The sequence below is a fragment of the Cynoglossus semilaevis genome, chromosome 6, assembly GCF_000523025.1.
Source record: "Cynoglossus semilaevis isolate Cse_v1.0 chromosome 6, Cse_v1.0, whole genome shotgun sequence".
Classification (NCBI taxonomy): Eukaryota; Metazoa; Chordata; class Actinopteri; order Pleuronectiformes; family Cynoglossidae; genus Cynoglossus; species Cynoglossus semilaevis.
Window position 1 is genome coordinate 6,446,053 of NC_024312.1, and position 13,411 is coordinate 6,459,463.

The 13,411-nt window shown below is 41.4% G+C and overlaps 1 protein-coding gene across 1 annotated transcript in view; it reads right to left on the minus strand.

Moving 5' to 3' along the window:
* Positions 1-12,699, minus strand: part of ptprz1a (protein tyrosine phosphatase receptor type Z1a) — a 45,071-nt gene extending 32,372 nt beyond the window's left edge. Inside the window, exon 1 of the mRNA XM_025056226.1 lies at positions 12,150-12,699. Coding sequence (XP_024911994.1) covers positions 12,150-12,207 — 58 coding nt within the window. The 5' untranslated portion in view covers positions 12,208-12,699. The remainder of the gene's footprint in view (positions 1-12,149) is intronic.
* Between the last annotated feature and the right edge of the window lie 712 nt (positions 12,700-13,411).

The window sequence follows — 13,411 nt, forward strand, 5'->3', positions numbered from 1 at the left end:
CATTGCCAAAATGTGTGACAACACCCCCAAATCCCTCTCTCTCTCTACATCCTGACCCAGGGGGAGAGCAGTGTGTGGGGATTTGAAGGGGATACGGCAGGTGGACGGGCCGAGCTTTTATTCCCGATGGCACCATACCAGTGCAGCCTGGCATTTGCAGCCCTTTAACTACACTTTTCGGTGAGGTCATTTCCTTCCTCCTATCCAGGCAACCGCTGGTGTAATTTTTCATTTCTATGGTAATCAGCTCACAGGGACATGAATCGTCCTCTTGATAGATAATCCATTATGCTTGACTCATTTTTTTTCTCTACAAAGCTGGTATTTGTAAATGCACAGAGGGAACAGAGGCTCTACAAGAAGAGTTGGCTCTTAGTGTTTGGCATTTGACCACTGTGCTCGTAGCTTCTTAGCTCTGGGTTTGCAAAGATTTGTTAAGGAAAACTAAAACTTTAGTAAATAAAAACAAACAAAAAATAAAACAGGGTCAAATATAAAAGTAGAACATTGGGGATGTTGAACTGACCACCACTGCTGAACGAGGCATCACAGTTGGTTCTGTGATTTAATACTTTAATAACACAACATGGCCAAAGTAGTAAAATGACAAATATTTGCCTTTCAATGCAAAAAGTATTGACATGTTGTCCAAATGCACCAAAAAAACCTCAAGACAGTAAGAGAAAAAAAATCCCAGCAGAAACACTGAACAACATGTATGTTAAAATCACGTGTACATTTGTTAACCCCAGCTGCCCAATCAACTGTAGCTTCACCTAATTAACCATCGACACAGATTGAATCAGTAGAACTGGGCTTGAAACAAGTGAAATAATTCTGTTGCTTCTTTTAGAAACAACGCTCAAGGTGTCTTTCATGACCTTGAAAACAGTTGGGATCCTGATGCAGCAAAACTACTGCTGTCTTTCAGTTTGAACTGAGTGAAGGTTAGAAGACAGATAGCGATTCATCTCATCACTTCTGCTAGATTTTATACACCACAAAGGAATAAAAAAAAAATCATCCTCCTAAGACCACCAACATGAAATCAAAAGGACTTGTCAAGACGCTGCAGGCATTTGTAAAATAAAAACTCTTTGGACTGCTGTGGACTGGAGATGAGCAGAAGAACCAACTGTGGAAATGCGAGCTAATCAGATGAACACAGACCTGGGGGTTGATGTTTTCCTCATCGATCGGACACTCTCATCTCTCCCTTTTTACTATAAATGGCAAGGAACAAAAGCAGCGGGTTCTCTTCAGACGGAGGCCATCGGCCCTAAAAGGATGGACTTGGACATGAAAGAGGCAGAGCTGCAGAGAGGAAGCTTTTATTTTAACCATGAATCCCAGGAATAAAAGCTGGAAGAAACAGCACACAAGGGAACCAAGGAAAATGGAAGCAAGAAAAAAACTAACCTCCAGTTTCTCAAGGAAGTACAACGTTTGTATTTGTCTGTGTTCATCTCCTCTTCAGGAAGTACAACGTTTGTATTTGTCTGTCCTATTTGTTTGTCCTACTCTGTCTATAACAACCTCAAAGAGCTGTGTCTTCCCCTGTTTTCTTTCCCTTTATGAGCACCTAGGTACGTACTGTGAGGCAAACACACCTCACACTTGATTTGATGTCGGCAGTGGAGTTACAGTAGGAATGCAGTGGCCTCACACACCTAAACAAACAGCTCGTACCTACAGCAGGTGTTTACATGAAAAGGAAGATTTAAAGTGACACTAGAAAAGTTTCAGCTTCGTCACAACAACCTCAGAGCCTCACGGTAACTTAAAACCGCTGCAGCTTTGCGTCTGCGGCGAGGCAGAACATAAATAATGATGAAATACATCCTAGAAAATTACCTTTAAACAAAAACACGTCTAAGAGCCGAACATTTGTGCGATAGTGGCATCAATCAGACAACAAAGCTGTGCTGCACCGGCCAAGAGAGACGTGGAGGTGATTTCTACACAAAATAGTCCAGTGTTTGAAGAAGTTTGAAAACTAACCTCCTGCTGGGGATAAATGACCAGAGTTTGATCTACATCTACATGAAATAAATATATGATCCACACCAACAGGACACTGCTGTAGTTCCTGTTCCACCACAATGACCTGATCCTGGGTCAGATAAAAAAAGAACAACTTTTCATCACAGCACAGCTTTTAAAGTTAAATCCCCAAATACCTATACCAGGTGTGCAAGCAACACAGACAGCCCTGTGGATCAGGGTCATCATCTTTAGCCAACATTTTCTCAGATGGACTGAATCCATTTTTCATGTGGGATTTGACATTTGTAAGTGGGAAAATCAAGCTAACTGCAAGAATGCTGCTGTTGGTGTTTGAGCCAGTCGTAAGTTTAAGCAGTTGTTGTGTTCAGGTTGGAGGAACAGCTACTACTTTAGCTTCTATTTTTTTCCAATTCTCTCCACAGAAGCTTTTGGAATCTCTCATACATTCCAGACATCCTCAAGAAGACCAAGATTAGAGGAGAATCTGAGCAGGACTTAACCAAGTCTATACAGAACTCCAATTTGGTTCAGCAAACAGTGAAACTTTTCTATTTTCTTGTCATTATTTATCTCGCCTGCAGCTGAGGGAGTAAAGTTAAAAGTAAAAAAAAAAGGTTGAAGGCACACCAGGTCACTGTGCTCTAATGTACTTTTGTGTCTAACGGAAACGAGGTTGTGCTTGTGCAGTAAACAGATCAGCATATACTGGTTTGTTTTTATGTATAGAGCATCTGTTCCAACCGGAGTGGTTTTGGTTCCAGCAGGAGTGTTTCTAATCTGATCGTAGACACGGTGACGAAACAGCTTGTCAGAGGCCGGAGAAAAGCTGCCCTCACAGAAAAACAACTTCATTAAACACTGGAGCTGAATGGACCCAGCACAGTGCCAGCATCGTATCCCACCAGAAGCACAATTAGAGAGGAAATGTGTGTGTGTGTGTGTGTGTTAATGTATACGGGGCGATTCTTATTACAGATACAATAAGCGTTGAATGGTTACGTTTACATTATAGTCAAATTTAATATTAAAAATGGTCATAGAGCGATGTAGCTTATTGACTTTTCTTTATACTAACTGCAAAAGAAAAAACTGGCAGACAATTTTATTGACTTTTTTACCCAGGACCCCACAGTCTAAGACCATGCAGGAAAAGGTTAATTGTTCCCTTTAAATCAAACTATGGCCTCCTGGGAAGCTGGGCTTCCTAACCCGACCTGCCAAACTCTGGTACAAGGTAAGGTAAATACTGATGTCAGTCCTTCTGTTTCATCCATTTTAACAAACCGACTGTAATTTCTGTTGATGCCACCACATGGAGGCAGACATCACATTTTTTCAAATTTAAATTTCTATTTTTTTTCTTCTTTATTTCGTCTCGCATTCTATATCCAATCAAAACCGAATCATCCTCATCGTGCGTCGTCGGCCAAAACGTTGGCCCACCCCTGCTGTTAATGAACCGTGGTTGTCAACGTGTCTGTGAAAGGGTGGTCTCTATACAGCATGTGGTCCTGTGATTGACTGGTGACTGGCATGGGTGTTCGTAGTCCTCCCTCACCCTAGGACAGCTCTGATTGGCTCTCAGCCACCTGTGACCTTCAGACTGTAAGCCCTTAAATTATTAAACCTCCTTACATGTATGAACCACTCACTCCACAAATTCACCTTCATTATCTCAGTCTAAGGTGGATGGCAGCAGGTTGTTTTCCTCCCTCTCTCGCCCTCTCTCTCTCTTCAGCCTCAGCACTGAGTTGACCTTCCAGAGAAGATCAGACATCTGGTGCACTCAAAGTGTCTTAAAGCATGTCCACGTGCGGAGAGCGACTGCTCTGTCCAGACACCTGTCTTCTCTGCAGGTCCACAGCCACTAGAGCCACTAACAGCATTTTTCACCTGCACCAGTTCACAGCTGAGCTTCAGTGCTAGCCAAAGAACACCACCAGCCCAATCAGTGGCTGCCTCATTAACAGGCAGACTCTTTGTGACAGTGCCTTCGGGATGCATGACTATTTTGAGGGATGACCTAATTGGAATTAGCAGCAGGGAGCTCCGGGTGGGGCCGCACAGAGGAAATTATGGATTTTTAAGCACTGTCCTTCCTCAACCTTGACACAGTTGTTTGTAGAGTAAACCGATGCCAATGTTTCCTTATTAACCTTTGTGACTTTAGAACCTGCTCTTTTCAAATCTATATTAAATTCACTGACAGAAGACTTTCGATATAAATTGAGTTACTGATGATCATCTCTTAAACAACAAACGCTTAGTCCAAAACATTCATAATAATCCAATGGCGTTTTTATTACTATAATTTATAATATTTGTCATTTCCCCAAACAAATCCCTCTAGAACCTGCAATTCCCTTCAACCTCCATCTGCTTTCTAGAATCCCAAGAGATGTGTGTCGTTGGTAATTAATAAAATTACATTTTTTTTCACGCTTCTCTCAACTTTAACTTTAGAGTCTCAGGCTTCAGTTTAAAATCAAACCACATCAAATAAAACATAACACAGTGATTATAATAATGAACCTTGTTGAGGCGGTTGGAGACGCCTGACAGACCTGTTTTAACACGTTTCAGTGATTAACATCATACTACAGTCCAAATCTCAGAACTCTTATTTAAAATAACTTTTATTCTAAAAAACTGAGAACCTGTTTATGTGTTGTTCAGATATATATATATATATATTTGGAGCAACTAACTTATTATTGATTTTATTTTTGCCCTTGTTTCCCACTTTTCCTTCTCCAGGGTCTGTGGAGTCGGGACATGTTGTACTGTTCGACCCCCTGCTACTGTTAGCTTGTAATGTCAGCGATCTGGGAATTTAAGCTCATTTTCTGGCTGCCCTCAATGGACGCTGATCTGGATAAGAGGATCAGCCTAATGCACAAAATGTAAATGTTCTGTAAATGCTTGAAAGGCCTTGTTGAGGCCCATTGAATCCTTTTTGTGCAGGCTAACATCTGCCTAAGGCGCTTCCACGTTCACCTGCTTGACTGCCCTCACACCAGTGTACGGCGAAGAAAGAGAGCGAAGCGGTATTTTCATGTGGGGACCTTTGACCCGCCTAGGTCGGCCTTTCATCGCTGGCCTTTCTCAGCAATGCTTTCACATTCAGGTGTTTGAAAGATGAGGGCCATCCAAAATCTGCGATCGAAAGACGACCACACACCCATGGGCAGTTTAGGACCGCGGGACAAAGGAAGCAGAAAACTAGAGGACAAATCAAATGGCGCTCCACCAGCAACTCTACAGGGGCACCACTTGTTCTCCACTGCAACGGGCCCTAGTTTGAGTGGCTCCTTTTTCACAGGCGCTGTGGGCCACCCGGATCTGCACATCATCCATTACAAACTCCAGAGTGTCGGTAGGCACTGAGGAGGAGGAGGAGGAGAAGGAAGAGGAATGGTGTGTTAAGGTGGTGGCAGAGTGCCAGGTGGACACCAGCAGAGACAAGATTGTTGGCTTTGACAAAAAAATTTAGAAGAAATAAAGGAAACCACCCTGGGCACCCCTCAATCTTCACCCATCCAGAAACGAAAGAGGAGACAAATGAGGAGGAGGAGGAGGATTTAAAAAACATTAAGCAGGGAATGGGAGGGGAATTGGACAGTAGAAAGATGAAGGCATGAGGTTCTGGAAAAGAGAGGAACGTTGGGCCGACAGGGAACAGAAGATGTGCAGTGGTGCACATACATACACAGTGAAAGGAGGGGGGTGAGGGAGGGGTGAGAAATTAAGAGCAGGAGAAGAAGAAGGACTGAAAGAAGAGAACTGAAGAAATGTCAATGGATTTAAAGATTAAAAAAGAAAAGTTTAAAATATTAATCTGTGCTTAATTCGAGGGAGAACACGCATTGTTTCAATTACATAACAAGAAAGGTCAAAATTAAGTTGTAATTTAAAAGAAATACATAAGGATTGAAATTTGCCAAATATTTATCAAACATGTACCCTGGAGTTTTCCAAATCCCTACATTTTCAGGCAAAATTACCATTTTAAAACCAGCCATGGAGAAATTTCGTGTTTTCCCTTGCACTTAAAATGCTAGTTAGCATCTTGGCTACATGTGTGTAAACTCCTAATATTTACTTAATTTGACAAAACACTGTTCTTGATAAGATGTCCTGTCCATTCCACTAGAGTTAAAGGGAAATCGCGTGTGTATTCTTTCACATGGGGAGGAAAAAAAAGTCTGTTAAGACTTTGAGGTCATTTCAAATGCAGTGAATTGTAAAGCACAACCTCTGACATGAACAACATTTCTCTTTTTTTTACTTTGATGTTTTACAACCATTGTGGCAGAACAGATAGCAGAATATTCTGTAGGAGGGAGTGCGGGGGTCATCAGGCAGTCCAGATGTTACCAGTTACTGTGACGTGCTGCAGCTAATGATTCTAGAACGTGTTCCCTCCCAGCTCCATATCTCTACACCTGTCACCCTCTGCCAGTATCATGTATATGAAGATAATATAATAATATAAATGATCTTAATTTGGCATCACATATGAACACACGTTATAGTCCAGCTCCACGTTCGTTACCCATCATCCGTCTCTCTTGTCTCACAAACTAATGACTTGACAGGTGTGTGTGTGTGTTTTTCTCTACGTTTTTTTTTTTAACAGTGTGTCAGCCAGATGGAAGCCTGACAACAGAGATAAGAGATAGACAGTGAGAGTGAGGGTATGGAAGCGGGGGGGTGGGAGGGGGTCGGGGGGGGCTGGGGATCTTAACCAAGACTAATGAAAGCAGCAGCGCTGCTTAACCTGCACTCCATCGCTCTGAGAGGCCTCTAGCCTGGAGGTGTTGGAGCAAGAAAGAAAGAGACAGTGTGTGTGTGTGTGTGTGTGTGTGTGTGTCTCCCTGCATATGTGTGCGTGCACTGCTCCACCCAACACAATGCGCTCCCACACTTCAGCTCCAGCTTCACAGTTTGACAGCGTTCTCTTCTTCACGTTACTGCCATCGCTGAGACAAATCGCAGTGCCATCATGCGTCACGCCTAAATGACAGCCCCCACCCTGTCCCACACAAACTCCACCCTGCACCCTTTTCTTCTCTCTTGCCCTGTACCCCCTCCCCCCTCTCAATATACCCTCTTTCACCTCCCTTCTTTCTGTAGTTGCCCCACTTTCCTACTGTTATAAAACAAATCTCCCCTCTCTGACAGCATAATTCACTGGGCCGGGCCCCGAGGAGGCGGCGCAGGATGGCCGGGCCTCCTCAGCTGACCTTCACCAAGGACCCGGCCGGTTGTTTCCCCGCGTAACCCCAGTCTGCATTCAGCAGAGGGCCAGCAAAGAGAGAAAAGAGGGGAGACTCTGAGGGATTCAAACCAGTGGCCCCTGTGTACGGCTGATTGAATGCTGCTGAGCCTAATACGCACTAATCTGGTCATCAAATACCCCTGCTGCCATGACTGGAAAACTGCTTTTTTCTTGCTTTCATTCAGACTACCAGTGGGACAGCAAGGGACGTCTGCCCAGTTGAGGCTGATTTGGACAGAGATTGAGGTGTAATATAAAAAAAAAGCAGAAACAGAGAGTGGACTGTGGGAATCAGAACGACAAAATGGCATAAAGGTGAAGAATAAACTGAGCGAGGGAGAGGTCGTCCCAGGTGACGGACTCAGTGTCTGTCTTCTTAAAAGTGAACATTAAATTAGTATGAACGTACAAACAATTTCATTTTTAATCCTATTTTCTGATACAGATTTATCTTAAACTCAAAAACTGTTCTTTACCCAAGACTATGTCCTATTTTCTAAAATTTTATGTAGACAAATAATGATGAATTCAAAGGTGGTTTTGACGAGAAGGAATGATAACAAGTATAGAGACGTGACTTTACAACATAACCTGTTCACAAAGGCAGTCCACAAACATAGTTGGCAAACAGCTGGTACGTAAGAATAACCTTAGGTAGAGCACAGTCAGTCTAAAGGTTATTTCCACTGTTTTCTCATGTCAATCCTTTGTGACATTTTAACCACGCCCAATTATGTAACAAACATAATAAACCACAACTCGCCCAGTTATGTAACAAACACAATAAACCACAACTATGCATCGCTGCAGAAAAACAATAAAGACTCACAAAGTCATGTGGGCAATGTCAGCCTCTGATTGGGCAGATTTATAATGTTAGTAATGGTATTGCATCTGAAACTGAAACAGATTTTGCCGGTCACATGACCTTTCTTTGGGGTCAAAAGGTGTGACGTCTTCGTTGACTTTAGAATTTAAGTGGATCAAAACTTGCCTCTCGGTCAATTGTGAGTCCCTAATTAACGTCATCCACTATACAGAGTTGCTGGAGAAATCGCACACATGACCAAGAAGAGAACCTCTTTGACCGGAAACAGCATTAACTACCAGTTCATATTACAGTCAGTCACTAATTAAGAAACCATTATAAGATTACTGTGTGTACAATAGACTTGTTTTAGATAGGAACACTACAATAAACATAGTTCCAATGAGTCAAACAGTTTGTGTTAAAATTGATAGATATGAATATCAAGGATATAAAGCTACAATTTCACCATGAACGGAACTAAGAACACAAAGTCAGCACAGAAGAATCAAATCCCTATTATTAATACAGAAGGTTCTATGTAATAACAGTAGTTGTAGTGGAGAAAAATGTGAGACTAGAGTTGGTCAAAGAGACCCTGAACAGCTCTGCACTGGAATATAAAAGAACCAAACTAATGTCACCAGGTTAAGACAATTATCAGTTGTTGTTTGGGGCCACCAGTTGTTCTCTTTGCCGAACCTAACCCCCTTATCTTAGGGTCAGACAATATTAATTTGTTACAAGGAGGAAACAACTGTTTGAAGCAAGGAACAAGCAGCAGACCATAGAGATGAAGGTGTAAAGCCAGGACAGCTGTGGACTAAAGCAGGACCAACCCCAGCACATACCAGTCAGAGTCCCATGCCTTCAATCTTAACCTAATGCAGCTTTGACAACATTTCAATCTTAACCTAATGCAGCTTTGACTCGTGGGAAAACAAAACTTTTAACAACATAGTTAAAAAAAAACATGTCAGGGAAATGGCAAAAATACAGTGTACATGTAAAAAGATAAAACCATTTTAATTATACTCTTCTTTCCCAAGGAAATGATAATCAAACAACCTAATAACACCAGTAAGTAGTCAAAATGCCATTCTGCCTTTGGTTCTAATTGTAATGATTATCAACATGGAGCCTAGAACAACCAACAAGAGTAAACACAAGAAGAGACACAAGAAAGGCAAGGTAATATTCCTGTGAGAAACGTATTGTTCAAAAGATTTGTTAAAACATGTTTTAGATATTCAGGTTACAAAAAATAAAATCTCTCCACGACCTGTTTGTCCTTATAAAAATGGAAGCAGACGTTCAAGACAAATTTCCATTTTGAAGCGGCACCCAATCAAAAAGTCCTTTGACCCCATCTACAACAACAGTGACCAGTGGCACATTTAATAAGTTGATAAGTCATGTTGTCCCTCCAAACACACACAAACATTGTGTTTGGACATTTTGTCATTTGAGGATTTTTCCATGTCTGCTGTAGCTGTGTACCAAAATAATCATGTCATATTTGTTGATAAGCTAGCTTGCTACAACTAGAAGAACAACATAATGGTGGAACTGTTTTCTAATCAAATATAAAGTACAAAAAAAAAAAAAAATCAAGGTTAGAGCGACATTTGCTTGAGCCTGTGGTAACTACGTCAAAAAGTCTCCAGAGGGTTTGGATTCATGGAATTCAACCTTTAACCCTGAACAAAAACTACATTTCAGGTAATACCTTTTATTCTATCTTTATCCAACGTCTACATAGGATTCAGTAATGGTTTAGTTCAACGGTTGTCACTGCATGTGTCTGACTGACAGCCTCCCTGACTGAGACCGAGACGGCCATCTGCCCACAATCTCCCTGTTAGACAACAAGAGGGACAGAGACTCCATTAGCCCAGACAGAGCACAGGGCACGGCTGGCACTGCCCATTCACAAATATTTTTTTCTGGGTTGGACAGATGGTGCCGAGTTTGCTCCTCGTGTGTCTTTTACTTCCTTCGCCATCTCTGCCTCCTGGGATGGCTGGCATTTATCAGGAGCCATGACATTTCATCAAAAGCTTTGGCAAAAAAAAAAAAAAAAGATGGAGAAAACGAAGGGCCTGAAGGCTTTCTACAGGTTCCAAACAGTCCAACAATCATCCAGGCTCTCTGGCCTGGCCACAAAGCCGTCAGCTCTTCAACTAAAACTAGCAAAGATTAGATTCACCCCCTAATCTTTGTTTCCGTGCCTTCCCCCCAAAAGACAAAGATTCAGCCGAGCAGATCAGCGCCCTCTCTGGCATGCTGTAACTGTACCGCACTGCTGGGAAGAATGAATGTGTGAGAACCTTTCTTTTTGTCAGATCTTTGGTGACAAATCCTCACACCAAAACCACAGACATTAAAGTTTGATTGAGGTGATGGACTCGGTGTGTTCAGGTGAAATTAAATAAGAACGGTAAATTCTACAAACAAATGCAAAAATTAATCCCATATCTGCACATCTCTGCACCACGTTTGAAAACCTCGATTTACGAAAACGGAACCTGTACAGTTTGGTCAAAACCAACTAATATTAAAACCATGTAACATTTCCAAACCCAACCTTTCAACATCCATCGTCTGCTGTTTTAATGCCCAATGGCTACTTATTAAAAAAAGCAAATACAATTTGATTGTAACTTAACAATTACAATGTATGTAAAACATACACGTCTCAAATGTAAATATAAAAATATTTCAGACACACTAGCCCCTACTGGCAAATACGGTTACTGCACCTGGCAATGCATCTCCACACAGCTTTGTGCAAGAGATTCTCACAGGACCCTGGTTTATATTCAGTCTCTACACATTATAACAATGAGCCTCCTGTTTTGACCATATTGTAAGTGAACTGATACAAATTATTGCGAAGCCAAAAGTGATTACTAAGGTAATCTACTCTTTTATTTTATTCTGTTTTAACTTCATAATTTTTATAAATTATTATTTTATTCTGTTTTAACTTCATAATAGTTCAGGTAGCCTACTCGTGTGTTTATTTTTTCAGGAGTGTTTGGTTTAAATTTTAATTTTTTTAAAAATCTGATCAGAGTGAATAGTTGGACTGAGATCTGGTATTATGTCAACACTAGACATGAACAAATCTTTTGCTAAATCACTACAGATTGTCCACATTAATACTATTCATCTCAAATAGTTAAGAAAAAAAGATAAAATACTTTGAATGTTACAAACTCTTGATAAAACCTACGAAAGAGCTTTTTGAATAATTTAATTTACAAACCAACATCTCTTGGTTTCATACAGGGTGGGTTGTCACAACAGCCACGACTGCTACACTTAACACCTAAAACAAGGCTCTTTGGCGACAGTAGAAAGAAAAATATCTACAACCAAAAATCACAGGAGGGTCAGAAACTCATCTGATTAGAAACTGGGTTTTAGTCAATTTAGTAAATCATTTGATCAAACTGTTAAAGCGCCTCATTAAGACAGGCTGTTGTGGCGTCATTCTTTAATTTTCCACTGACATTGACGGTGTTTTTGAGGCACATTATTCCCGCTGTTGTGGTTGTTGTGGTTGCCAGATCGGGAGCATCTGACACTCCTAATAAGCCTGGGAGACAGACCGTGTCCAAACTTCTCTCTTCATGCTTGACAGCTCCACTTTGGAACTGATAGGTGACGTTCGGCCGCTCTTTACGTTTTAATCTGCGGCTTCACACACGTAAACAAACACACGCACACGGACCGACTAAAGGTGATTTTTATTATTGAATATTAAGGCGAATAAACGTTTATTCTATGTTTTTTTTTTTCAGCGTAAACTTTCGTTAAAATCCACCAGTGCGTCGCCCCGCGCACCGCAGATAAAATTATGACAAAAATCAATTCATATTTTAAAAACAAACAACAACAAAAAAAACTCGTAACTCTCCCTTAGTCCCACTCACCTGCGCAATCACAGCAAGGCATGTGCAGTGAATGCAGAGATAAACATTTTGAATTAAAACAAAACTCTTAACATATAAGGATGTTAAAATAAAGATTGACAGCTCCTCTTACCTTGTTGGCAGATGAGGATGAAGTGAGCAGCCATTAGCAGCCAGACTCCAGTCTCCATGTCCGGCGAACAGCTCGCAGCTGCGGTGACTAACACAGGTGAATTTGGTGGATTTTGGTGGGAATTGATTGGGGCGCAGGTCCGGGTTGGCCCTCTGCCGTCACAGCAGCATGCTGCTGCGCTGCGCTCCTGCCTGTAGGTCGGCTTCTAACGTGTGGAGTATGTACGTGAGCGTGGGTACAGATCCAGGGTCCCAGTGCGGTGCGTCGCTCCTCTGCGTCCGCTCTCCTCCACACCGACTGACTGACTGGAGACAAGCCGCCAGACCGAGAGTGTTCACCGGCCACACCCACAGCCACACCGGCCTCTATTCCTCCTCACCACACCACTGCCTCCACCACACTGCTAACACTGACAGTTAAAGTTTGTATTATTTTACCACGAATCCAAGCAGTTTTTATTAATATTGTCAATGTTATCATGGGATTTTTTTCTTTTTCATTTTCTTCTTGTATTGCTTTGATTTACTTATTACTACATTACATTGAGATTTAGATTATTCTCTACCATTACATTATATCTAAAAAAAAAAAAAGAATTCCCAAAGGGTACTCCCATCCATCCATCCATTTTAACCACAGCTGATTCCACCAGCCTGAGAGTCTCTTGTTCATTCCACAATAGTGAAAGGCTGCCACCTGGGAGGCACCATCTGAGGTATGTGGTTCCTATGGGTGTTGAACCCAGGACCTTCTACATGTAGGGTAGGTGTGGCAACCACTACACCATGTAACTGACAAAAAGGTTAATATTCAAACAATGGGTGGAAACCAAAGTACACATGGAGAGAACATGAAAACTGTACATAGAGATCATGTGTATAACAGAGAGAAAACCAATCAAATAGTTACACTACATGGAAATGTCTTTGTGGATATTATCTTCAGATTTATTGTAGAAACTTTGACTACAATTTAACTATCATTTACTATGACTTAGCGATTAGTCATTTGACTAACTTACTAACTGAACAAAGTTTCCATTTTAATAAATATTTTTCTATTCTGCGACAGATGTGTTTCCAGACCTGGTAACTGTCAAGGGTCAACTTACGTGTGAGGTTTCGCTATTTCCCAATTTCACAACCTATTCGCCTTTACCATTGATTAGAGGGAGAAAAGGTGAGACTTGATCACATTTCAGAGCAACACATGATTGCTAAAATCACAGACCGTAAAATGTGATAATAGTGTGGACTGTGATG